The sequence below is a fragment of the Solea solea genome, chromosome 1 (assembly GCF_958295425.1).
Source record: "Solea solea chromosome 1, fSolSol10.1, whole genome shotgun sequence".
Taxonomy (NCBI): domain Eukaryota; kingdom Metazoa; phylum Chordata; class Actinopteri; order Pleuronectiformes; family Soleidae; genus Solea; species Solea solea.
Window position 1 is genome coordinate 31,221,349 of NC_081134.1, and position 27,798 is coordinate 31,249,146.

A 27,798-nucleotide genomic window follows, 5' to 3' on the forward strand; every position below is an offset into this window, starting at 1 on the left:
CCTCACTGTCCTGGATTAAACTGCTGTTCTTCATCCTTATATTTATTTAAAAATGTGTATTTTGCATATCCTTTTAGGAAATGATGTATGTTTTCACTCTGTTTTCACACACGTATGTCTTCTATCATTTTTTTCAGTGCAACCTATAGGCAATCTGATGATAAAGTTATGTATATATATAAACCACAGACTTCCTCTTCCTCAAACACACAAATGGGTTTTATTATCGAGTAGGTGTTAACACACTTAAAATGACTGCAACAAGAAAACAGAAATGAAGACAGCATTGATCAAGATGACACAACAACGTTACACAAAACACTACAATATTAAGAAGAAAACACTAAGAAGAACATTAAGAAGAAAACACTACAACATAAAGAAAACACAACAATTCCTTGTCTTGTTTCATCCATAAACCTCTTGTGTGCAGTGTTTGCTTTCAGGGGAACTCAATAATGATTTCCTCGTCCAGCGATGGAGCTCGTTCCTCTCCTGAGCAGAGCAGAGTAAATTTAACACAAAGTGCTGAGGTGACACCATCTGGGACAGTGTTGCTATGACATGATGACGATGATGATGTGCTGCAGTCCCAATTAAATTCCGCCACCTACTGTACATGTGGGATTTTATACACACACACACATACAGTGCATACACACAGTGGGACGTCTCATTTGTGCAAACACTATTGCCCGGCACCTCCATTCACCCTCTCACTTACGTTTGTAGCTTCTGCAGAGCTGCAGGGAATTCACTCACAGTCCAGAGACTGAATTTGAGTTATTTGACCAAGTTAACTTGACTTCAGAGGGAAGACATGGTGCAGTTACAGCTGCTTATGATCGCTGAAACAACACTATCTTTCTATTTCAGACAAACGGAAATTAAAAGCTTCCATGGCACTGTTAAAATTAGAGTCACACTTTACAGGAGACTGGAAAGAGAAACATCCCAGGTACCAAACACCATAAAATATAGAATAACATATAGAATAAAAAAGTAAAATAAAATATAGAATAAAAAAATAAAATAAAATAGAGAATAAAAAAGTAAAATAAAATATAAGATAAAAATGAACTATGCTATATATGTATATATATATATATACACACATATATACACATACATACATACATACATACATACACACATATACATGTATACATACACAACTACAGTTACCCCATATTGCCCAAGGTTTTATTGCACATGTTTTTATGAATATTTGTTGTGGTTATTGCACATTTCTGTGAGTTGTGATTATGGACAGTTGTTTGTTTAGTTCATACTGTTTGTTTTGTTTGCCCTCCTTCCCCCCAATGAGGAGTTGTACATTTTGATGGCCCGGGGGACAAACGAGTCCCCCAACCTCTTGGTCCTGTACTTTAGGAGGAGCAACCTCTTGCTAAGGCTTCTGTGGCTCCTCTGGCTGCTGATGACAGTATGTAGAGTTTCTGTACTGCCATGAATTTTTTCAGGTTGTTTTCGTGCACATTTCTGCTTCTCAGGGTGCGAACACCGAAGGCATCAGAGGCCAACTGTCCGGGCACAAGGTGAAGGGAACCTTTGTAACCTCTGCCAAAGAAAGCCATGTCTCTGTGTATCTGTCTGGTCGCAGGATAATGCAAAAAATATTGACAAATGTTTCTTTAAACCTCACTTTCTGTGTCTAAATTAGAATCTCCCCTGTAGGAGATCAATAATAATACATCTAATCCCATCTCATGTTCCATTTCTTATAGGGTTATTGAAATACACACCTTTTAATCCATTCTTTATAGAACTTTACCTGCATATATCTTTTTATATCTTACATAAGCATAAGCAAAATCCATCCTGTTGTGTTAAGATGTCACTGAGATAATATACACATTTCCATTTAATCAATGGGATTTTCCATTTTAAATTTAAATTGCCGCCAAATCTGTAATCTGGATTAGATCTAGATTATATTTATCTTGACGGTAAAGTATATATATCCTGCATGCATATGCTAAATTCCGTTTCAATTCGTTTTGACAGAGATAAGATTTATTTTTATTACAGTGGCAGCCATTCGAAAGTTACCATTCCAGCCGACTCCCAGCTGACTTCCAGTTGACCCATTCATTGAATTACAATGTATGACCAACAGATGGCACTTCTCTCACACATTCTGAGGATTTGAAGGGAAATGATAACAGGCCGAACTATTGGAGACGCTGGCCACTGTTTTATCTAGACTCTGTGGGTACTTTAAAAAAAACAAAAACAAAAAAAACACTGTAGTATTTAGACATTTTAATGCAGAAATGCAGAAATGTTGGATGGTCCCCTTTGGTTGGTGGATAAACCCCCCCCCCACTGCCTAAGTTCACCCCTGCAGATGGGTGTGGCATATGACCACGTGACCATGTCGAGTGACGGAAGGCGGAAGAGACCATATAAGGAAACAGAGCATCATAAGCAGCAGTAGCAACAGCAGCCGAGCGGAGCTGAAACCTGCACAGAGGAAAAGGTACAAACTACAACACACTTATTCGTTCACTAATTTACACGTTTTTAATCCAAACCCGGGTTGTTTCTGTTTTAAATTCGAGCTGAATTTTCCCCTCACACATTTACACATACGCTGCAAACTGTAGTGACGCAGCACGCGAGCCTTTTAAACCACAAACACCGCGTTTTAACGCTCTTCTAAAAAGTCCTCTATTTTAGTTTTTATTCACTAATTTACTCACATTTACTCATTTTTGTGGACTTTCCTCTTTCTTTCCTGCCTCTTATGTGTGTGAGAGTTTGTAGGAATTATATTATCGAAAAACACATGAAATTATCTCCTCAAAAAATCAAGAAATAGTGGAATATGTGGCTCAAAGATGTGAATATTGTGAGAAAATATTGTAATGTTGTGGGTTTTATATTAAAAAGGGTTAATGTTGAGTCATGGCGTGATTGCTGTGTCACGTAGGCTCTTCCACCACTCCCCTGTGTTTATGCAGTTATGTAATTTAAACCACACACACGCAAATGAATGAATGCACTTAAAATTACTTTCAACCTTTTAATTAGAGTGTAATTTTAATGTATATGTCAGATATGTTGTATTTAGAGTCCATAAATGCATTTTAAGAATTGGTTATGTGCATGTTAAATAAAATGAAAATAATACCATCTGTATGTATATATATTTGTTCTTAAGTGAAGATTAAGAAGATTATTTTTATAGCACATTTAAGGTGGATTTATAGGTATACAAACAACATAAAATAGGGCTACAGCTAATTATCATTACTAAGTGGTTTTTCTGATTTTTCAGCTTCTTTTTGCAGTAAATGTGAATATTTTCAGGGTTTATTTTGCTCCATATTACAAAATAAATCATTTAAACGGAATAATTCATATTTTCTGAGTTTTTTTTCCCACGTTTTCTGACATTTTATGGGCCCAAACTGATCGATTGATTTGCAACAATAAAAAGATAATATCAGACGTTAATACGACCAAAGATAATCAATAAAACATCGTCAAATGGGTTCATTCAATCTTATTTTAGGTTTTGTACATCAAAATTTAAATTTAAATTGTTAAAATATCCGTTTGTTAGACAGTAGATGAAGCATTTCAATCACATTAATCGACATTTCTTAGTGTTAATCATTATTTAGTTGAACCCTGACACCAAGTGATTTACACATACTATAAACTATACATGTCTATTATTTCTATACTGGAATCTCATGTTATTTGTCGACTTTTAACTCAAAACTGGGTGACAGTTGAAACGTGAGTTCAAATTCACTCATGGAGCAGTTTAATCGGAAACATTCCACAAAAAAGTGGCCACAATTACTTCTTGATGTGGATTACAATCAGATATGTTATCTTTTTTTAAAAGAAAGGAGCAGTGAGGAGTGAATGGGCATTTCCTGCTCTGTCTTTCAATGGCTAAGATGCAGCTGAGGACACGGTTTTACGATAAACGTCAGTTTAGAACAGTTGGGGCAGACAGACATCCCCCCCACCCCCTTAAGCTCTGTGACGGCGTCAGAGTCGTCTGCATCTGACATGTTTATGGATAAAACCCAAAGTTAAGTCTTATTGACGGGAGGTGAGAAGGAGGCTGTGTTTATTTTGTGTTGATGAGGTGGTCAAACCAGTTACAAATGCGATTAAAAGGGGTTTAAATGTCACTGAATGCAGATTTAAATGTCTTTTTGAATGTTTTTCAGACGATTTCCATCCACAGTGTCCAAAAAGATAAAAAGTCAAATAACTGAACAGATTTGTTGAGAAAATCTGTTTTCTTTTCAATCTTTAGTGTTAAACTGCTCTCTGAATTGTGTATGTGTGTATAGGTACGTGCATCGTTAGTAGTTTGGTTCATGAAATGTAAGAAAATGATGAATGAACAAACATCTTGTTTTGTCCAATTATTAAGTTTTGATGAAAAATCTGAAAACTTGTTTTTAATCATTAAGATAAGCCTTAAATGGATTAATTGATTATTGTTATAGCCCTCATGTATGTTTTACTGCTGTGTCTCAAAATAAAATGTATTATTAATGTCTTAAGCCTTCATTATGTTTTTCTCTGGTAAAAGGATGAGTGTGTCATTGTGATGAATCAGCATTTGTTGATTATTAATCCCTTCAAGATAAGATGCACACTATAGGCAATGCTACATAGTTTTAAATAAATATATTTAATCTGTAATCCTGCATAAACGATTAAAATTGAATGGGTTTTGACAGATATGAGAGATTTCTTGATATTTTTGGGCCTATTATAAGATGGGGATTTCTTAAATGTGGGTTCTTTAAATAGGTGAATTGGATGCTCTAAATTGACTGTAGGTGTGAAAGTGAATGGCTGAATGGCTGATTGTTTTGTCAAAAACTATGGACAGGAAGAAAGTTTTTTTTCTATAGCCCTTTACAACAACCCATGTTTTCCCTCTCTCTGTCTCTAGATAAACAGCGAGCGCTACAGCAGGTTCTCGCTGCAGCCGGCGGCGGACAGAGTGAGACACGTGGAGGTGAAACTGTCCGATGAAGACGACGCCACGGGCGACGTCCCGGAGGTGGAGGCCCAGCCGGGCAGCTCACTGACGAGTCTCGGGCCAGAACCTCTGCGCCATAGCCGTCGTAATCTGTGCTACCTGGTGCTGGGGACACTGCTGGTGTTTGTCATTGGTACTAGTCACATTTTTGTTATGTGTTTCACTTTTCACTGCCCAGTCAAACACAATTTTTAGTTTAAGTGCGAAAGTACAAGGTAAAAACTGTAAATTTACCATCTTTAGATCTGAATCTAGCATTTTACATTATTTTTTAATGTTACAACTGTAAATTTACCATCTTCAGATCTGAATTTAGCATTTTACATACATTTTTTTTGAGGTTTATAACTACATTTAAATCTTAACATCTTAATCTAACATTTTATGTTTTTTTTTTAAGGTAAAAACTGTACATTTAGATCTTAATCTAACACTGTACATAATTGAGTTAATTTTAAAGCTGTACATTTACATCTTAACATCTTAATCTAACATATTACGTCTTTTTTAAGGTTAAAACTGTAAATTTAGATCTTGAGATCTTAATCTAACATTTTATATCATATAACTTAATTATTTCAGTACCCGCTTGTGCTTGAATGTCGTAATCGAGCTTCAATGGCAGCTAAAAACAAATTACCCTCGCTGATGTTATCGTCAGATTCTGTTTTAATCCAGTTTTGTTGCCTCCTCTGCTCTGTGTTTTTTTTTTTTTTTTTTTTTAAAGGATACCTGGTTGGTTACGTCAGCCACCGTAAACTGGAGCCGGTGAAACCAGAATTGAATGAGGCTGTCGAAGCTCAGACAGAAAATCAACCGCCAAAAACAACCGCGCCTAAATTTGCGCCACCTACAGATTTACCACTGCAGTGGTCGGAAATCATCAAGAAACTCGCACAGAGACTCACCAGCCAGACTTTTGACAAGACACTCCGGTAAAGATCTGATTTTTTTTTTGAAGAGAGAACACAGTGGAGTCAGAGGAAGGGAACAGTAATGTGATTATTTAAGGCATAATTTCTTAATGTATGAAGCTGAGGCAAAGAGCCACTGGTCAGTTAATCTGGTTAGTCTCCTCCTCTTGCTCTGCATCTGCCCTAATATTATGTTATGCCCACTGTCATCAGGAAGGTCACTGCTCCATATCCTTAGAAACACAGTCAACTATTGTTATATAGTAAAAGATATTCACACAAAACATAAGAAGCACTCCCATCTAAGTAAAACAATAGTATTATTTTGTTAAATGGAGCAAAGAAACCAGAAAATATTCACATTTAAAATGTAAAATATGTTTTAAAACATGTTATTTGTTAATCGAGGTGCAAATCTTCACAGTAAGGGGGAGAAAAGTATTGAAATGATATACTGAATGTTGTGATTTAAAGAAAATGGGTGTATCTACTGCCTCTCTCTGGTCAAACATAGCTACTGCAGTCATATTTTTTGCCATTGGTTTTCTCAGTCTTCACTAACATCCTCTTCTCTCTCACTCTTCTTGGCATCTTGGGTTAAATTACCCTTTTTAAGGAGCTCTTTATTCAGATTTCAATCTCAGAATTCTCACTTTAATCTCAGAATTCTGATTTTATTAAAAAGTAAAGTTTGAGTAAAATGCCTTGAATATACCCATATTTTCCATCTGCTGTAGACTGAATGAGACTATCATGATATTATTATCATAAACTTTTTCAAGCATAACAGTTTAGTCATTTTAAAGGACTTCAATTATAAAATATCTGCACTGAGTCAGTTTGACCCATTTATCTCGATTTATGACCAAACACAAATTTAAAGAGAACATATTTTGCTCCTCGTCCATCATAAAAAGTGCTTCTTTTTTTTTTTTTGGCTCAAAACCGATTAAACTGTACAGTAAAATAATGAGATTTTGCTTGTTTTTCTTCAGGGACTTTGATTTGCCCAGACGTTCAACAGGAAGCGTGGAGGATGAGAGTCTGGCGATCCGCGTCCACGATGAATTCATGAACCTGGACATGGATCCATGGACTGACTTTCACTATGTTCAGCTGCAGAAGCCAGACAGGTAATATTCTGATTATTTATTATTAGGCTCATGTTATAATTCACGGAGAACATTTTTAAATTTAATGTCTTGGTCCTTGTTGGCCTATTGGGGGCGCTAAACATCCTCACAAATATCATTAGTTGTGACATCATGATGGAATATTGTGGAATAATTTTGACTTTTTGGACACAACAGTTGGATAAATACAAATATTGTCACAAACTTGTGTCATTTTGTGGCAGCAATCGCCCGAACTGTGTCATTTTTGGGTCCAATGACTTCAAGCCCGCGGGATATTTGGCCTACAGTGCCACTGGAAGAGTTCAGGTGCGTCACTTTCTTTAACCCTTAAATCACAAAGCATTTAGGCTGTTTTTTTCTTTTTTCTCCATGTTTAAACCTTTACCAAATAACTATATTTGGTAACTTCTACCAGACATCCAAAGCAGTCCCGAAAGGCAAAAAAAAGTGTGGTTATACGGCTCGGTTATATCTCAGAAACTAAATATGGTGAGGTGATGAAATCAGTCAGGTGTGTTGGCAGCTAGGGAAACATCTAAAACATGCAGGACAGGATTGGGGAACACTGTTCTACATGAAAAAAAAAAATCATCTATATCCTCCCAATAATCCAATCCTCCAAATTTCCAACTGTTTCAGTGAGTGCCCTGTAAGGGGTTAAACGTACAGTATATACAGTACAGAGGATATAAGGATGTGCAATATAGAGTATATATCTTATATCTATTTTTTCAGCACAACCTATACATAATCTGATTTAAAAAAAAAAATAAAAAAGAAAGTACTTAAAATGTTTAAAATCGGATTGAATTTGTGAGATTTGGAAATAGGTCAGTTTTTCTGAACAAAAATAAAAGTCTATTTTAAAATTATCACTACTTTATATCAACTACTAAAATGTTGATATAAAATGAGTCCTAACTAATAAGAAGAGGAAAAAGGATGTCCATGTAAGGAGTTGTGTATTATTCCCACTGCACCTGTGGCACAGATCTGTGCTGCATGAGCACTAAGGGTTACATTAAAATTTAAATTTTGTTCATAACTAGAGCACGTTATAGTAGTTTAGTAGTTAGTTGGATTTTTCATTAATTTTATGAAATAAATTTTTATTTCGTTAGTTGTAATGTTTTTACAGCAGGTTTGTGTTTCTTTTTTTTCCAGTAGTTTTTTGTAAATGCTCAGTTTTACTGTAGTTTTTATTACTTTTAGTGTTTTTTAATAGTTTTTCTCTGAAGATTCAAAAAGGTCATAATAAGTATTCTGTGTCATTAAAAAACCCAACAAAAGATGCCATTTTAACCGTTGGTGTTCACATGGCACATATCCGTGCCACAACTCCTTTTATATTGTTAAAAAATAAAATACACTTTATATGAACCCAAAAGTATTATGTATGAAATAAATGTACAAAGATTTAGTTAGTTCAGTTTCAGTTTGTTTTATTTTTATTTCAGTTAACAAAACTGTTTCCACCTGTGCACCGCAGGGGAAGTTGGTGTACGGCAACTACGGCCGCGGTCAGGATCTGGACGCAGTGCAGAAGAAGGACGTCGAGCTGAAGGACAGTGTCCTGCTGCTCCGGAAGGGAAAGATCACGTTCTCAGAGCAGGTACAGTAACAGTACGTGATCACTTCAGTTTCTCGAGGAATTTAAACCTGGCTGTTTTAATGATGTCTATGATTCTTGTTTCGTCAGGTGGCGAACGCTGCGGCGAAAGGTGCCTCCGCTGTTCTGATCTATCCAGACAGTCAAGATTACAACTATGAAGGAAACACCGCTCTGTTTGGACACGTACGTTTAACAAACACAACACAAACACACACGTCCTTATAGCAGGACGTGTGTTTTATGTGCTATGATACAATAAAACATGACATGATATGACTGGCACCGACTGGCACTACTGCTGCTGGCACCGCTGCCAGCCGACATGCCGCTGTGATGCATGATACTGTGAAGTACTTAGGTTTGTGACAGAAAGTCGGCAAATATTCACACGGAAACGTCACGAAACTTTCCTCCGGCTCTGGTCATTCTGTCTCTGTTTCTGTTATTATATCTGTAATGTGGAAAAAACGTCTTCTTCTCAGTCTTCAGTGTAACATTACAGCCCCACTTACAGTCCTGGCATATGTACTACAGCGTTGTGCGTCGTGTGGACGGATATATTTCCTGAAACTTTTTTAAAAAGCGGCAAAGAAAAAGATCCGTTTACGCTTCGTGCTGTTAACTTCTGGGCGTGGCCTCAATTTTTCATGTCTCCATCAGGTCCATCTGGGTTCAGGTGACCCGTACACCCCCGGATTCCCCTCCTTCAACCACACCCAGTTTCCTCCTACACAGTCTTCTGGCCTTCCTACAATCCCAGCCCAGACAATCACATCCAACATGGCCAACACTCTTCTACAGTAAGGCCAACTTCACACAAACACTCACACACTCAATGAAACCAGTGAATGTGGTATTGGAAGTGAAAATTACAGTTTTTCCACTCTGGCTGTTCTCGTACCTCTCCAGGCAAATCGGCGGCCCTGAACCCGACGCCAGCAGCGGATTCAGCGGTGGCTTCCGCTCGCTCTCCTACAGACTGGGAGGCAGTGAGAACGTCACTGTCGAGGTGAACAACGCACTGGTGAACACACAACTGCGCAACGTGTTCGGTGTCGTCAAAGGATTCACCGATCCTGGTAGAGCTAAGCATTTTTTTACAGTAATCATCCACAGCGTGATTATGTTTCTTTATTCTTAAAGTTGTTGATGTCGTTGTTTGTTGTAACGACAGATCGCTACATTGTCCTCGGAGCTCAGAGAGACGCCTGGGGTAAAGGTTACACCAGAGCCAACGTTGGAACGTCTGTACTGCTGGAGCTTGCGAAGGCCTTCAGTGAGATGGTGAAGAAAGGTAAGAAAATGCAACACTTTGTTTTGTTTATGTAAGGCAGTACTGAGTACTGAAGTATTCTACTCAAGTAAAAGTACCACTATTTTGCAAAACTTGGCAAAAAATTTGGCCAAACTTTACAAATGAAAGTGCTGATAAAATAAACATATACTGTATCAGTCAAAATGGGTCAAAGGTCACAAATGTCACTCACTCTGTGACATTTGACATTTAATACCCATTCCACTGTCTTCGTCATTTCCCTGTCTTCCACATTGACCTGTCCTCGTCATTCACCTGTCCTTATCACACCCTTCACGCACACTTTTCTGTTTTGTTTTCACCCTTAAAAATGTACACTATATTTTAACCGATCCTAGCGTCGTTATCATGATTTTTACTTGTTGCCTTCTTAGATCAATTCAGGCCAAAGAGAAGCATCGTGTTCGCCAGTTGGAGCGGGGGAGAGTATGGAAATGTCGGCGCCACTGAGTGGTTGGAGGTAAGAACTACAAGACTGGTGAAAACACACTGTAATGCCTCGTGCTGTCCACATGTGGAATGATGTTAATGCCAGGTGTCACTCCACGATATGTACCGGAAAACCCAATTTATTTGAGGCTACTTCCTGTCTAAACAATTTACGTCAGTTTGAGGTTTAAAAAAATGTTTTTAGTAGTTGCTATCGTTAATTTTAGTACTTATCGTGAATTACTGTTTCTACTGCAGTAGAAATAGTCTTTAAATAATTTGTGTTTGTGTTTTTTCAGGGTTATATGTCCTCCATTGGCAAAAGTGTTTTCACCTACATAAGCCTGGATGGACTGGTTATGGGTTTGTACAGCACTGTGTTTGCCAGTTAACTGAATATCCCCGTATTAACTTTGGTTGTTTAATCAAGTGTGTGTATGTATATATATATATATATATATATATATATATATATATATATATATATATATATATATATATATATATACACATACACATATATGGTTTTTACCAGGTCGAGGCAACTTCATGGCCTCAGCGAGTCCTCTGCTCCACAGCCTCATTGAGTCCACTATGAAAGAGGTAACGAGACGCACGCACACACACACACACACACACACACACACACACACACGACCACTGCAACCTGATCTGGAAACCAAGTCACAACAAACCATTTCTGATGGTTTTCTGCTTTTCTCTCCACACAGGTGAAGAGTCCACTCGGTTCTGGAACCGTGTACGACATGGTGGGACAAAGCAACTGGGAGGCCAACGTGTACGTTTGACACCAAGTTTGTTAAAGTCAGTTTGTTTTGTGAGGATTTAAGTGTTTCAAGAAATACTTAAACTGCCTTAAACTTAAATCTGTAGCTGGATATTATCTGCTGTGCGTGTATATTTATGCTTTTAAGGCTCCAAAAAAAAATTGTGAAAAAAATTGCTGTTTATAAACAAAAAAACTACCTGAACTAACAGTATTTCGTTGATCTAAAGACATTTTTAGCTTTTGGACAATAATTATTTTTCGTTATTGTTTTAACAGAATGAAGCCCATGTCGATGAATGACCCTGCTTATCCCTTCATAGCCTTCTCTGGAATTCCCTCTCTGTCTTTCCACTTCACATCCCCTAATGTGAGTCAAACAGTGTACACATCTATTGATTATTACCCAGAATAATAATATATTCACATTTGAATTTATACACAACTGATCAAAATATGGTCGTAATAAGATTGTACTCTGACCTGCTCTGGATCAGGTGAAATTAAAAAAAAATTAAAAAAAATTATCATAATTGGAATCCGTACCAAAATCTTTTTTTGTCCAGACTCGTCCTGTTAATTTTTATTTATTAATTAATTCCTTTGTGTCCAAAGACCGAGTCCTACACGTACTACGACACCAACCTGGACAACATGGATCACCTCAACTACCAGACCAACCACCACACCAGCGAGATGACGGCGGCAGCGGCACAGTTCGCCGGTGTGATGGCGGCGCAGCTCGTCCACGACCACCTGCTCAGTCTGGACGTGAGCCGCTACGGGGACGAGATCGACAAGGCAGTGAAGCTGATCTACAACCACATCAAACAGCTGCAACGGGTCAGTCTTTGAAGGATTATTTATGGTCTAGAAACAGATTTTTGTCTAAATATTTTGAATTACTGTTGTTCTCTTGCAGTCTGGTCAGCTAAAGGACCTGGATCTCTCCTGGTTGATCCAAGCACGAGGCTCTTTTTACCGCGCTGCAGAAAGCATCGGCAGAAGCATCGCCAACAGCGACTTGGAAAACCCCAAATCCTGTCGACTCATCAACGACAAGCTCATGACGGTCAGATGATGTCCGATGTGCTGTCACGTGCATATTTAACATAATAAACTCAATTTTCTTCTTCCTTTTTTTTTTCCAGGTGGAGCACTTCCTCCTCTCACCCTACGTGTCTCCCACTCAGACTCCCTTCCGTCACATCCTGCTTGGCCGCGGCTCCCACACGCTGGCGTCCGTCGCCAAGATCACCGACATGGACCAGCTCCGCGTCCAGCTGGCTCTGGCCACGTGGATCCTGCAGGGCTGTTCGTACGCCATGGTGGGTGACATCTGGGACATCCATGACAAGATCTGAGATGGAGGGCGGAGACAATGCGTGAGCGTGGCAAAAAAAACAAAACAACCAAAACAATTCAGATCGAGTACAGGGAAGAGTGTGGTAAAATCAAGACTAAAATTTGAATTTCTTTTTCCCTCTGAATTCAACTCTTCAAATTTACAACATCTGATTTTCACTTTTGTTTTTCAGTGTTAAAAATTTGACTTGTACGTATACGTACTTAGACGTTCAGTTATCGACAGTTGCATCTGCCAACGTAACTCATTTTCAAGCCAGAATTGAATTTAAACACATAATGTACCTAAGAGTATGAGTGCCACATCTAAAATAAAAATGTGAGAGATAAAAATGAATACAACAGCATGAATTCTGAGATTAAAGTCAGACTTTTTTCTTTCATCTCAGAATTCTGACTTTAATTTCGGCGTTTTGACTTTTTTCCAAGAAATCTGACTTTAATCTCAGAAATTAATCTCAGAATTCATGCTGTTTAATTTCTTTTACTTTCACTTTTTGTATGTGACCCTTATACTCTTTATTTTTTTAGAAACTTTATATCTTCTTATTAAAAAAAATTGGATATTGAAAATTTCCATTAATGAATTGAGAGGGGAAAATAATGCATAATTTCAATGCAAACAAGAACATTTCTTTGCGAGGAAAAAAAACAAAACAAATCCGGTACCAGGCATCTTTAAGTCTGGCTACGAGGAAAAGATATTATTGACTGCTGAGACCATAGAATCACTGAGAAACCATTATTTATATGAATACTATTTATTTATTTATCAGTGGCAGTGCCCACTATAAATGTTAGCGCTTGTCTTTTTTATACGACATTATCGGGAGCAGTGCCTTCCATAATTATGACGGTTATACTGTCGCATTCTACGGCAGCATCTGCTATAACAACAATGAACACGAACGACGCCTCAAGTTTATTAGTTTTTTCTTCGAGTGCAGGAAGAGTTTGCACGAGGGCGGCACGATATTCGGAAAACATGGGACATTAAGGCTGCAACTACTAATAAGTCGATAATTTTCTCGATTAATGGGTCAGTTTACAGTAAACGATAAGAAAATAACTAGTTTAATATGAATTTAAACAATAAAACATTTAATTAAATTCAGACAAATTACACTACTGTTACAATTATGATTGTTGTCATTTAATCTGGTTATTTAAAAGCTTTAAAAGAGGAAGAAAAAAAAATTTGAACTACATTCTGAATTTTTTCGCAGAATTCTTAGAAAAGTCAGAGTTCTGGTAAAAGTCAGAATGGTGAGATTAATGTCGGAATTGTGAGATTAAAGTCCGAGATAATTATTTTCCATGAATATCACTACTAATTACGATACATTTTCCGTACATTGTGCAGTCCTAGTCTACACTACTGATACAATTCTGATTGTTGTTATTTAAAAGCTTTAAAAGTAAGTTTTTCTATTTTTTTTTTTTTTTTAGCTGAAGCTGTTTTTTTTGGAAACTTTGGCTAAATTAAAGGAAACTTTGCAAAAAAAACGACTTTTCAGTAAAAGCTGATTAGTTGGTTAAACGTTTGGAGCTCTTAGTAACGTGATCGGGAGCAGTGCCTTCCATAATTTAAAAACCCATTATCGGAAGCAGGGTCTTCCATAATGACGAGCAGTGATGGTAGTTTTTGTCTACCAGTGTGTATGTGTGTTTTACAGTGTACTTGTGTGTATTTATCGGGAGCAGTGACTCTCATATTTCACTCCAAAGGTGGAACAATTTGTTCGGGAACAGTGTTTCCTAGAGTTTTGTACTGTTTATTAGTTTTTTTTTTTTTGTCTTTTTATTTTGTGTGTAAGGTCGTAGTTACAGAAGAAAGAAAGTAAAAAAAAAAAAAAATGGCATGAATTCTGAGATTACAGATTAAAATCACCACACTGCGTTTTTATATTAAATCTCTCCTGTCATGGTTTTACCACAAACGGAGCTTTAGATTTATGTTTCACAAACACACTGAAGAATAATATACCCACGACATATCACTGGTGTGGCCCTGCGATGGACTGGCGAACTGTCCATGGTGTACCCCGCCTATCGCCCGATGTAGCTGAGATTGGCACAGCACCCCCTGCGACCCTCTGGTGGAGGATAAAGCGGTAGATGATGACTGACTGACATATTACTGATTATATTATATATTTTAGAGACAAAGCTGTTTAGTCGATTTCTCAAACCTTGTTTGTGTTTCCTCGTGTTCGTGACTCAAGAATTACCACAAATATTCCACCGAACAGACGAGTATTAGTAAATGTTTTTTTGAAAGAAAAACTCTTCCGTACAACCTAACTGACATTGTATTTCTTTACTGACTTGTTACACTAGTTTCAAACCTGTTAATTTAGAGTTTCCCCAATGTTATAAATTATTTTATATCCAGCTGCTGTATTTCACTATTTTTCTTCTCATAAACATTTGCTCACAGATTTATTGTCAGGCCTCGGAAGCAAAAATAACGATATCAAATATACTAACAAACGGATGTTAAAAAGGTCAAATATGACATTTATTGCAAAATAAAATAGGATTTGCTTCAAAAACTACATTTAAAATCTGCTTTATATTATATGTCACTTATGTCCAGCCATCTGTATTCTAATGTTTCAAACTGTTTGTTCCTGTTTTACTTACTTTCATGCATTTAAATAAAAAAAGAGCAAATATGAATTCTGAGGTGAAAATTAAGAATATGAGGGAGTGGATTTCACTGTGTTTAAAAAAAAACCAGAACATGACACTGTAGTATTTGTGTTTTTGAATAAAGCATCTGATTTAGCATCCAGCATGTATGTGTCTCAGTCCTTTTTATTTATTTTTTTGTTTTAGTGAACAAACTGCTTTAAAACAAGCGTTTGAGTCTTCTAAAATGTTCACAAATCTCTTTTTCTCAGCCAGTTTTCTTGAGAATATCTTCCATATTTTCAAATTATGTTACATGTTATTATTTATGTATTGTCTGATCTAATATCTGTTTTAAGTACCATTTTCTTTTTATCTTAGTTTGCTTTTCAGATCCTCTTCTGATTTTATCTTTTTTGTGCTACACAGTGGCACAAATATATACATGTGTGCGCGCGTGCGTGCGTGTGTGCGTGCGCACAAGCAATTTCTTTTTACAATGTTAGTCGAACATGAGTGTAAATGTATGCTTTGATTTTGAAGTGCAACTCCCCGAAAAGGAAGTGCTTTTATTTTGTTAACTCTCGGGGTTTCCTGCCTACGTACGGTTTTTACGTCGGACAGTGACGCTGCTGCTACATCCTTCGGCGGTCTCACTGACTGAACTTAGGAAGGAGCTTATCTTGAGTCAACGGAAGAAAGATTTTTCAAGAAGAAAACGAGACGAGGACAACGTTTACGGTGAATTTTGGCAATTACAGCGGAAGGATAGCTGCTCCGTTGCCGCTGACACCGAGGACTGAGCAGAGGAGGAGGAGGAGAGGAGGAGGAGGAGGAGACACGTTCACCGCTACACTCAGCCCGTCTTCACAGGTCTGTACACTGGGCTTTTTTTCTGTCTGGAGCCTCCGCGTTTGCATGTTCTTTACTAAAATAACCCAAATTAAATTAATTAATATGTAAAACTAAATGAAATAAAGTCTCTCATTTAAAAAAAAAATGAAAGCCGTTCACAGACGGAAGCACAGGTGACTGAAGCTAATCAGATTAACAGTGTGAAGCAGCTGCTTCATCAATCTCTTCAATTCATTAAGACTTTTAGTTGATGTTCTGTCTTTTCCCTGCGTCCATTTGTGTCCCTCTGCTTTGTCTCTGTCCATCTGTTTGTCCTCATTTTGAATGTAATTGCCCATTAATATACCACATATTAACAGTAAAAAGTAAATATGTATTTATATACAAGCTTTTACTTGTTCCACATGTTTCACAAGTAATGTATTCATGTTATTGATCAGTTAATTACAAATACTGGTGCACCTTGTTATATTTCCATAATCAATTAATCTGTTGATTATTTTCTTTGTTGATCGATTAGTTGTCATAAAATGTTGAAAAATTATCAATCCCAAACCTTGAAAGGATGACGTTGTTTCGTGCCAAGATCATTCTTACTATTCTATTGTTTAGAAAGATGTTAAAAAAACACTATTTTTCGTAGAAATCAATCTACTAATTATTTTGTCAATTAGTCAATGAGTAGTTTAGTCCATAACATGTGAAATAAATGTCAAACAGTGTTTTCCCAAACCTTGAAATGTTGAAGTCTTCAAATGTCTTAATGTTAAGTGGAGCATACAAAAATATCACCATTTAAGAAGCTGAAAAATCAGAGAACTCAAACAGATTAATTCAGTTGGCAATTCAATCGTTAATTGATGAGTTATTGGTTAATCTAATAACCAGTGCAGCCCTTAACTAGAACATTCTGCTTCCGATTTGAGTGGATTGAAAGTTTAAAACTTTAAGTATTGAGAAAAAGTAGTATTTTTAGGGAATCAACCTTTAAAACTTAGCACAATCTCCTCCCCCTTCCAAACACCTAAGCACAACATTCCCTATCAAACCGCTTTGGTATAGGATGTGTGGTTTTTTTTTTAATCTGATTAAGGACATACTATGGGTTGTGGTTTCTCTGGGTTGCCATGTTTGACTGTGTTGGTCACTTTTCTTTGGCTCAGCTGAGTCTGTGTTGTTGTTTTTGATTCTTGAATTTTGTTGTATGTTTGTCACTGACATCTCTCTGTGTGTGTTTGTGTTTAGACAAGGTGTCGGTCCATCCATGGCCTTCTGTAGGTGACCTCCAGGTGACCTCAGTCACTCCTGACTGCAGCTTTAATCGCTGCCCCACCTGAAAACACGGTGAGAGCGCTCAAACACATAAAAGCCGTCATATAAACTAAATACCGTCCTGTCAGTAGTACAAGAGTCTTACACTAATCTGTTCAGTAGTGGAGTGCAAACTATGTATATTTACAACCACTTTTTAGAGAAAGCAAACTATCATCACTCAGTTAAGGCTGTGACCAAAGATGATTTTCCTGATTTTAATTATCTGCCGAGTCTTTTCTTGATTAACTGATTAGTCATTTAGTGTCCACAAACCAAAGATATTCACTTTACTGTCAAACAGGAGCAAAGGAACCAGACAATTTAACATAAGAGGCTGAGAACTTTAAACAAAACCAAAAAAATAAACATTTTCCAACAGAATGTTTAAACAAAATAGTTTTAAAATAACTTAAATGACTTATCAATTTCTAATGAGTTAATTGGACCAAACAGATAACTTTCAAAATGAGTTTTTGGCGCATCATTTCTGTGATAATATTGTAACTTAGGGGCTGTAATGGTCAACGATTAGACGTTTAAGTGACCTAAAAAAAGCTTAATAATTAGCTCATCTTTGAATAAATGAATAAACTTTGTCCGGTTCCTGCTTTCGAAAAGGGTCAATCAACATTTTTGGATAGCAAAGTATGTGTACTTACAAATGTGTACAAATATGAAAGAATACAAACTAATTTTGGAGAAAAAATTATAATAAAAAAAACCCACAACATTAAAACAATTCAATGCAAACAAAACACAAGTGGTTTAGCACGCGTTAACTCAGTCTGGAACCATCTAATCCAGAGCAGGATGACCCCCCCTTAGATCTTTAGGCAAATAATCCCACCTTTCTGTAAATCACCGACAATTGTTCTCTTTCAGTTTGTTCAGTCAACTGTTATTATAGCTCTCCACAGCTTCAGATGACAACAAGCCACACACGCTTCCCACACTCGGCACATAAAACATTACGTCATAACTGTGCGCTACCTAGTAACAGGTAGATGACTGACTACCGTAAATTCACACTTAACACTTTCCACAGGAAAAAACTCTGAAAAAACGTTTCTCATTGATCCAGTTAAATAAAGTGTACATTTGAATTTTAAACATGTTTCATTCCAGCCTCTTGCATGTAAAAGCTCCATTTTCTGTTCTGCATTGGCTCAAAATGACACGATTACAGACGTTCACTGAAGAACGTCTGTAATTATCCAGTGGTTAAAGCAGCTGTCGTTAAATAAAAAAAAACCCAAAGCAGATTAGATACTGGATCGCATCACACACGAGAACATCAGTGAGTGAGTGAGTCTCACTGGTATTTGATGCCGAGATGAGAGAAGAATGAAGCAGCTCTCTCTCTCTGTCTCTCTCTCACCCTCTCACCACTTCACGTCTCATGCCAGTAAATGAGTGTGAGCTAAATTTACTTTTACTCTATTTTTAGAACGTCGGCCTCGATGCAGCTCAATGCAGAGATGAAAGCTCTGATTTGTTTTGGATTTTATTTTATCTCATGTGTGCCACACATGTACACACATACACACGCGTACAAAATCTCTACATGTATGTTATAGTTCACATGTAGGCGTTGAAATTCATGCACCAGTTAGTCTTTAGTCTTTGCTGAGGTCAGAGGACAGGCTGAATGTTCACATGACTTAAGAAAATTTGCGACTGAAATTGCACTACATGGAACATTTTTAACATTTGGACAAATTACAGATTCAAAACTAGCCAAGGTGTTTTTCTGTGCATGTTTTACAACTTCAGTTGCCACCAAATCAGTAATCTTGATGAGATCTGGATGAAACGTAGTCTCGTGGTGTCTGATCGCACAAACACATACTAAATACCGTTCAGAAGCGATAAATAGAGATATGATATTTTTGATTTTACACGTATACAAGTAGCCCCAAAACTGAGAGATCTGAGAGAAGCAGCACATCATATTTGAGATGCAGGAACCAAAAAAACTTATATGTTTCCGTGGCCTTGGAAGAAGTATTTTATGCGTATTTTAGTCAAGGGTCTTGATTTAGAGAGGCCAGCATCTTGTGCCATCTGTTTTCTTGATCTGAGAGAAGCAGGAACCAGTCAATGTTTCATTATACTTGCTTTATAAACAGTTTACATGCCCACTATGTCACGTATTTGAAAATAAACACAACATAAATTGTATATTTTGGCTGTAAAGTAGCCCCAAAACATAAAAATATTGAATTTTCTTGAAAATCATATTTGAGACGTAGGAGCCTGTCAATGTTTCATTTTACTTGCTTTATAAACAGTTTAAAGGCCTACTATGTCACATATATTGGAGGACATTAATTATACTGCCCATAATTTTGTTGTAAAATTAAAAGTTGTTAAGTTTCTATAGCCTTAGAAGTATTTTACACATATTTTATGTCACAGAGCGGTTGTTTTGTATTTTTAAACAGGCAATTACTACGCTGACGAAGAAGAACGACGTCCTTTTTGGCCTGCAAAGGCCACCGTAGTTGCCCAAAACACTTGGGGAAAGGGAGGAATGAGAGGAAGGTGGTCCTTCTTTTTTGGTGCATTCTGCAGTCTCACCACTGAATGTCACTAATTCTTAGACTCTGGACTTTAAAGTGATGGAATGATTACTATATACCATCCATCATCCATCCATCCCAAATGTTTATGTTGATACCAAGCTCCACTAACATCTGCATGAATCAAGTGCATGCTGGGAAATCACTCCCCTTTTTATATCCGTTATTTCAAACAGACCATCCATCCATCATTTCATCCATCTGTCCATGTATTTCTCTCTCTCCCCCTCTCTCCTCCTCCTCCTCCTCTCTGCTCTTATGCCTCGTCCTCTGCTGCTGAATTATTTAGCGTCAGTCAGTCAGACGACGACGACAGCGGTGCGCTCGGGCCACTGAGGCAGGAGGGAGCCGCAGAACGAAGAGAACAAGAGAGAGGAGAGGAGATAAAGGATGGAGGAGGAGAAGGAGAGGGGGAGGTGTGGAGAAATCCGATGAGTCAGCAGGGAAGAGGAGAAGAGGCAGTGGGAGGGAGGACGGAGAGAGTTCATAGATGCTTTTAATAGAGAGAGGAGAAGAAGAGAGAGAGAGAGATTCTCCTGGTGTGTGACTGTGTTTGTGTGCACTGATTCAGCTGGAGACGTAGAGGAGATGAGATCTGGACCTGGACCTGGACCTGGACCTGGATGAGGACCTGGAGGTGTTAAACACAGCATTCACAGCTAACGGAGGAGGAAAAAAGAAAGGAAGCCGGAAAGAAAAAGGGGTGACAGAGACAGAGGAAGAGAGAGAGAGAGAGAGAGAAGAGAATGGGTGAGAGCTACATGTACCAGCGACTCCCCTTTGGCAGAGGAGAGGAGGAGGCGGAGGAGGAGGAGCAAGACGAAGACGAGAGAGACAGGAGTATCAGGGACAGTGTCGGGAGGCAAATGGTAACGTGTGAGTGTGTGATGCAGTGTTGTATGAGTGATTCAATTTAAATTATTATTATTTCTTTTAGTCCAGTGGTTCACGCCTCATTTTTTAAATCACGTTATTCTTTAAACAAACCTAAAATTTCTACCTTTTTTAGAAAAAATATAATCATTTCTGAAAAATGATCCAATAGTTTTCAACAGTAAAAATAATTCATTACAATAATACTGATGTGGTTTATTTAAAGGCTGCAGACTGCTGCAATATTGATATGCCTCCAATTTAATTTATTATTTCTTTAGTTTGCACGATATAACAATGTTTTTTAGAAAAACAATTGCATACATAGTAGACATTAAATTGTGAAATTTTGGGCTGATTATATAAGATTTGGGTAAAATATCTAATTGCTATTTTAGTGACAAATTTGCGATTTGCTTCAATTTTGATTGAACTTTCACTTCAGTCCAATATTTACTGTGTGATTAAACAATACATGGACCGTTACCACATGACATGCAAATCAAAACTATTCATTTCTATACTAAAATTCTTGAATTGTTTCTAATATTTGTGTCATCTTGTCAGGCAGAGAAGATCATAGAACTGTTTGTGTTGGAATAATAAAACATTCTATCATGCAAACATCAGATTATAGACGTGAGATTGACCAATTTATCAATAAAACGATTTGGGCTGAAACAGTTGCTGGGTCAAGTGATTAATACGTGATTTTTCAGCTACTTAAAAGTTTTCTTTGCTCCATAAAACAAAGAAATCATTAAAACTCAATATTTTTTCAACATTTACTGACATTTTTGAGTTATAATAGTCGTTAATTAATAAAAAATGTGACTTATTCATCATTTAAAAATTGTTTATTTAATGAGTGAAGTTGCTTTTTATAGAGATTTTACTATTGTCCTGATGTTTATCTCTCTTTGGTTGTAGCAGACAGTCGCTCTTCCGTTTGACACTCTTCCCCTGCACATACAGTGAGAGCATGTCCATTAACAGTGTCCATTAATGTCCCGTACTGGACACTTGTGTGTGTAGATGCAGTGTGAGGAGGGGACAGAGTGGCTGCTGGAGCTGCTGACGGACGTTCAGCTGCAGCAGTACTTCCTGAGAATCCGCGACGAGCTCAACGTCACAAGACTCTCTCACTTCGACTATGTCAAGAATGAGGACTTGGAGAAAATCGGCATGGGGCGACCAGGTCTGTGTCTGTGTCCCCCCAGAAAAATGCAAATGTATACAGAAAAATAAATCAGAGGCTGAGAATGTGAGCGACAAACAAGAGTTTTGTGTTTGTTTCAGGCCAGAGGAGACTGTGGGAGGCGGTCAAGAAGAGGAGAGCACTCTATAAACGCAAGTCCTGGATGAGCAAGGTGAAAAACACTAATTGAAAATACACAGATTGAAAATATGCTCATTAAAATCCTGGAAGTAGCCTGTTTTTTCGACAGGAAGTAGAACAATTTGGGATTCCCATAAGTTTCCCTACATCCCGCAGGTGTTTCCGGTGAAACGCTCCGACGCTGACCCACAGCAGTCCCTCCCACAGACGGCAGCGGTGGCGGCATCATCTGGCCAGGCGGCGGCCAGCAGCGAATCGGCAGCGTCCCTCACTTGCCTGATCAGAGAGGCGGAGCTGCAGCTGTTTGAGCGGCTTGGGGACGGAACGTTCGGAGTGGTGCGGAGAGGAGAGTGGACCGGTCCTAACGGCAGAGTGGTGAGACCATAATTAGGGCCCGAGCCATGAATGGCAGGGGGCCCGAAACGGTTCCTGGCACAAATTTGAGCGAGGAGCCTATTGTTGTCCTTCAGATTATTATGATATCTGTGGCTTTGCTGTCATTTCTGAGCAGATTAATGCAATATTGGCATAGTTCCTGGACGGACAATTTGCACCCTAAGTAAGAGTGAACTCGTCCAAGCGACATAAAAAAATGCACCAGTTTGAACTAGTTAAGAGCTTTCGTAATATTTTAGTGTATCAATGCTTTCTTACATCCGTTCATGCAAAAAAACACTTTGGTATATTTACAAGTATAATGATTATATAGGGGTCACCACTTCACTCACTCAGTTGAATTTACTACTTTTTATTGTTGGGCTGTTAGTGGGCGTGGCCTGTCTATTAGCTACCTTTACGATTGTGCATAAATATTTGTGATTATTTTTGACTGAAACTGTGATATCGGTATGATTTGCGTTTGTGCGGCTCCGTGAGCAGAGCCGGCCCTGGGCATAGGCAGTATAGGCAAATGCTAGGGGCTCCGTCGTCCACAGGGGGCGCCGAAAACGGAGGAAAAATTTTTATTTTTTTATTTTTTATTATAAATACTACTTTTTTTTGTGCCATTATTACTATTATATCGAAATATAATATAAGCCCACAGCATCATAAAGTCATAGCAAAGACTATTAAATAATGCAGAAGCCTTTTTTCTTGGTGCAACGAGCCGTTGCTCTGTACCTGCCCTCTGTGAGGGGGGCGGGGTCAAGAGGCCAGCTGCCTGAATCTGACCGGACAGTGACCCAGAGACGAAGAAAAAGATTAATGACACTGTATTGGAATTATGTCCAAAAAACTAAAAAGATAGAGGTACAGTAATGTCAATGTGAGGAAGTTCATGAAATTAATAGTTTAATGCATCGTAGTTACCGTTGTTGGAGCAGAGTGTTAGCTTGCTAGCTTACTTTGGACGATAGCAACATTGTTTAATAATCAATAAATAGCTGACGTGTGTTAATGTTACTCCACCTTAAATTCATCAGGGACGTTTGGAAACTTAACATTAGGCCTGTTCAGGTGTTAATTTACAGGTGTCTTTCCTGCTTGTATGTCAGTTAAAATGCTTTTAGTTGTCCATCCCCTTTGTAATAGGGTGGTTGTAAGCCTTTGGTTTTATGTGTCACAGTTTATGTTTGTTAAAGTTGCGATGCAAGGGGGCGCTAGCTAAAATCTTGCCTAGGGCACCGAATTACTCAGGGCCGGCACTGTCCGTGAGAAACAAAGATGTTTTTTCTCCTCTATTACACTCTGCAGTCTCACCACTAGGTGTCATCGATTCTTACACACAGGACCTTAAACACAAGTGAATTAACAACACTTTATTCTGTTGGTTTTTAATCTAACTCTGCCTCTTCTTCGTGTCTCTAGTTGTCGGTGGCAGTGAAGTGTCTAAAAGCAGGCGTGTTGGACTCGGAGGGTCTGGATGATTTCATCCGAGAGGTGAATGCCATGCACTCGCTGAATCACCAGAACCTCATCCGGCTGTACGGCGTCGTCCTCACGCAGCCGATGAAGATGGTAAAATTACCTTCTTAGAAGTTCTTCTCTTTAAACGTGTACAGATGAACACACACTGACGTCTGTGTGTGTTTAGGTAGCAGAGTTGGCTCCTCTGGGCTCGCTGTTGGATCGTCTCAGAAAGCGCCAGGGCCACATCCTCATCTCGTCTCTCTGTAACTACGCCGTACAGGTCAGTGAACGCCACATGAGAAGAAAAAAAGAGTTAAAAAAAGGAGGAAAGTTGAAGTGAAACTCCCCCCAAAGTTCCTCTTTTCTCTAATTTCATCACATCTTTGGTTCCGTGCCCCCCGTTTGAGCAACAGCTGTGATGATTTCATTCACTTTGACTTTGTTTTTCCCTTGTGTGTCATGAAAAATGATACAATATTCTGTATAAGTAAGTGAAAAAGACGCACAACGAGAGCCACAACAATGTGCGTTTATTCTGAAAATCCTGCTTTTACGTAAGAGAAAGTCAAAGAATCTCATTCTTTTGGAATTATGATAATTTCCTTCATTCATGATCTTTATCTATGCGTTTTATTTCATTTTAAGACGTCATTTTCTTAAACTTTAACTAATTATGTATAAACTAAATGATCAATCGGAAAAAGGAAAGTAATGAGTTGTTTTAATGTAAATGTTCATATATTTTATCACTATTATGATCATTTAAGACATAAACTTTTATTTTCTTTTGTTCTGTTAATTCATTGTCACAAAATGATTGATATTCTCCAATTACAAGTGAATCAAAATAAGTGCGTTAAATAGTTAAAAATGATGAAAAGAAAACCAAACGGAACAATAATAATAATTATAATAATTATAATTAATAATTATATTAAATCATTATTTAATAATCTTGTAGGTGGCGTGTGGCATGGCTTACCTGGAGCAGAAGCGGTTCCTCCACAGAGACTTGGCCGCTCGCAACGTCCTGCTCTCCACCAACGACACGGTCAAGATCGGAGACTTTGGCCTGATGAGGGCGCTGCCGGTGCACACTGACCTGTACATCATGGAGGAGGGTCACAAAATCCCCTTCCCTTGGTGAGTGTTAGAGAGCATAACTGTCTCCACAGATTGTATTGTTATTCTTTGAAAACCCTGCCTCCCTCCTCCGTCTCAGGTGCGCTCCAGAGTCTCTGAAGTCCCGCACATTCTCCCACGCGTCTGATACCTGGATGTTCGGGGTCACACTGTGGGAGATGTTCACACATGGACAGGAGCCGTGGCTGGGCCTCAACGGCAGCCAGGTAATCTGCCGATGAATTCCTTTTTTTTCTTACAGCAAATTTTTGTTTGTCCCACAGTTTTGAGAACCCCACCCCCCCCCACACACACACATCCCACTTTGGAGCCTTACAGTGTCGTCATACTTTAACGTAGAGACTTGATTGAAACTTTAAACAGTTCACAAGACGTGAGACTTTTCTCACCTTAATTTAAGTTTTGATACCTTGTTACGGCCTCCTTTTAAGGAAGAAGCATGGCTCGCAGGAGACCGAACATAAGGGACGCCACAACAGTATCTCACCAAATAATGTTGGCTTTATTTGAACAAATGTTGTCATTTGAGACAAAAATAGGAACGAAGGAGGTCCCGGCAAAAATAATAAAAAGCAGGTAGCGACGGGGCCAACCCAGCAATGGGCCGTAGGACCCAGCGCATCCCTAAAAGAAAACAGATATTTTGAAATCGAAAGCCCGAAAACAGGACTGCCGGTAACCTCCAACGAAATAAAACTTAGGTTACAGCTGATCTCAATCATCTATAGGGGGAGGATGGAAAAGGGAAGGTTCCCCAGCTGTTGGCTGCGCATTCTGCCTCTTTCTCTCTCTCCTTCCTCTTTCCTCCTCCTTTTCAACTTCCCTCCCCATGATGACGCTTTCTCCCTCTCCACTCAAAGCGCAGGGATCGTGATCACTGAAATGAAACACAGGTGAGTGGAGAGGAAAGAGAGGGGAGGGAGAGGTAGAGAGGGAGAGGAAAGAGAGGAGCTGCACGCAGCCGCACGTAACATACCTATTACTGTTTTTACACAATCGCAGTTTCAGTGTTGTACTTTTTGTGTGTATCGCGGCGTTAGAGTGGTACAGGTCTCTTTTCCCACCAACAATTTCCAACCTACACAGACAATTTTTACATAAAAACATTGCTATGGTTGTTCTCTAACCCTGTGTGTTGTTTTCATGTTCACATGACTTGCAGTTTTTCTTAAAATCACCTAAAATTGCAGAGAGTTCTGGTCAAACCTCCCATTCACTCCCATGTTAAAACTCTTTTTAAAAATGAAGATGAGGGTGATTTTAAAACTGTAATTTCTCGGTCAATTCCACAAATTTAAATGTGGGAGCTCCTGAAAGCCTCCTGACGCTTGCAAACATTTCATCGGTATCATCAACCATTCTTGAAATACAACTTTAAGGGGTTTCTCTGTTTTCCAGCAGTTTTGGAAACATCAGAGAGAAACACGACTTTTGGAGAGAAATTTAAAAAGACTGGAATAAATCCTTAATGTAATCAAATAACTAAACCAAGTTCAAAGTGCTTTTTCTCAGTCTCATTTTTGTAAATTATGTTATGTATTATGCATGGAGTTTGCATGTTCTCCCCGTGTGTGCGTGGGTTCTCTCCGGGTTCTCCGGCTTCCTCCCACAGTCCAAAAACATGCAATGTGGGGATAGGTAAATTGAACACTCTAAATTGACCATAGGAGTGAGTGTGAGAGTGAATGGTTGTTTGTCTCTATCTGTGTGTGGCCCTGCGATGGACTGGCGAACTGTCCAGGTTGTACCCCGCCTATCGCCCGATGTAGCTGAGATTGGCACAGCACCCCCCGCGACCCTCTGGTGGAGGATAAAGCGGTAGATGATGACTGACTGACTGACTGTTATGTATTATACATTATAAAAACAAATGAGTAAAGTGACAGATACACACGTTGTTGTTTTTGCGACAACTGGCTACTACATTATGTTTTTCGTTTCCTCCTTCCAGATCCTCCACAAGGTTGACGTGGAGGCTGAGAGGTTGTGCAAACCAGAGGACTGTCCTCAGGACGTCTACAACGTCATGCTGCAGTGCTGGAGCCCCAAACCCGACGACAGGCCGACCTTCATCGCCCTCAGAGACTTCCTCCTCGAGGTACAACAACAACACGAGTTATAGCCTAAACTAAAGCTAGATAAAGACGTGCGAGTCGTGAAACTCCCAGAGAATACGTCCATGGGAACACTGCAGTGAACTGTGACTTTAAAAATAGTAGTTTGACAGAAAATGTTTGTCTTTTTTGTCTTACATTTGTTACAGAACCGCGGACAAATGTCAATATTAGAATTTCAGATATCCAACCCCTTGAAGAGCCTTTAAACGACAAATTGAACACCATCATTTATTAATTATTACATAAAAAGGAAAATAAATTAAGTAAATGAAGTGATGCACCCGAAATATTAGAAATATTGAATAAATTAAAAGAAATTTAACACCCGGCCACCCTGAAACACATTATACCATGCTTCAAATTGTAAGAAATAGCCCATAATATCTGCTGTTGGCATTGATTTGACAGCCAACCACATTTTTCTGCTGTTACAAACTGAAATTATTTACTCAACAATACAACAATCTCACTCATGGTCGAAAAAAACG

General features: G+C 38.4%; 2 protein-coding genes across 6 annotated transcripts in view; both read left to right on the forward strand.

Annotated features, from left to right (window-relative positions):
• The first annotated feature begins 458 nt into the window (after positions 1-458).
• On the forward strand, positions 459-13,686 carry tfr1b (transferrin receptor 1b). Its single transcript, XM_058625653.1, has 19 exons — positions 459-509; positions 1,512-1,571; positions 4,955-5,177; positions 5,772-5,979; positions 6,954-7,091; positions 7,316-7,400; positions 8,584-8,706; positions 8,794-8,889; positions 9,367-9,506; positions 9,616-9,785; positions 9,881-10,000; positions 10,396-10,481; positions 10,750-10,813; positions 10,986-11,053; positions 11,182-11,249; positions 11,517-11,607; positions 11,853-12,080; positions 12,160-12,309; positions 12,389-13,686. The coding sequence occupies exons 1-19, from the start codon at positions 459-461 to the stop codon at positions 12,599-12,601; spliced, it is 2,382 nt and encodes a 793-aa protein (XP_058481636.1). The 3' UTR covers positions 12,602-13,686.
• A 2,362-nt stretch (positions 13,687-16,048) lies between these two features.
• Positions 16,049-27,798, forward strand: part of tnk2a (tyrosine kinase, non-receptor, 2a) — a 29,311-nt gene continuing 17,561 nt past the window's right edge. For 3 of the 5 annotated variants that reach the window (XM_058639172.1, XM_058639164.1, XM_058639190.1), the window contains exons 1-12: positions 16,049-16,109; positions 17,337-17,435; positions 19,850-19,949; positions 20,559-20,856; positions 21,896-22,058; positions 22,160-22,230; positions 22,356-22,574; positions 24,009-24,158; positions 24,235-24,330; positions 25,012-25,193; positions 25,273-25,399; positions 27,145-27,291. In XM_058639172.1, coding sequence (XP_058495155.1) covers positions 20,734-20,856; positions 21,896-22,058; positions 22,160-22,230; positions 22,356-22,574; positions 24,009-24,158; positions 24,235-24,330; positions 25,012-25,193; positions 25,273-25,399; positions 27,145-27,291 — 1,278 coding nt within the window. In that variant the 5' untranslated portion in view covers positions 16,049-16,109; positions 17,337-17,435; positions 19,850-19,949; positions 20,559-20,733. The remainder of the gene's footprint in view (positions 16,110-17,336; positions 17,436-19,849; positions 19,950-20,558; positions 20,857-21,895; positions 22,059-22,159; positions 22,231-22,355; positions 22,575-24,008; positions 24,159-24,234; positions 24,331-25,011; positions 25,194-25,272; positions 25,400-27,144; positions 27,292-27,798) is intronic. The other 2 variants (XM_058639181.1, XM_058639198.1) reach the window with 2 other exon arrangements.

Excerpts from the sequence above, each read along its gene's own strand:
- tfr1b (XM_058625653.1), top strand. The coding sequence starts at position 459 with ATGATTTCCTCGTCCAGCGATGGAGCTCGTTCCTCTCCTGAGCAGAGC. Across the intron at positions 5,178-5,771 it reads ACTGCTGGTGTTTGTCATTG|GATACCTGGTTGGTTACGTC; the intron begins GTACTAGTCACA and ends TTTTTTTTAAAG. Across the intron at positions 10,814-10,985 it reads CCTGGATGGACTGGTTATGG|GTCGAGGCAACTTCATGGCC; the intron begins GTTTGTACAGCA and ends GGTTTTTACCAG.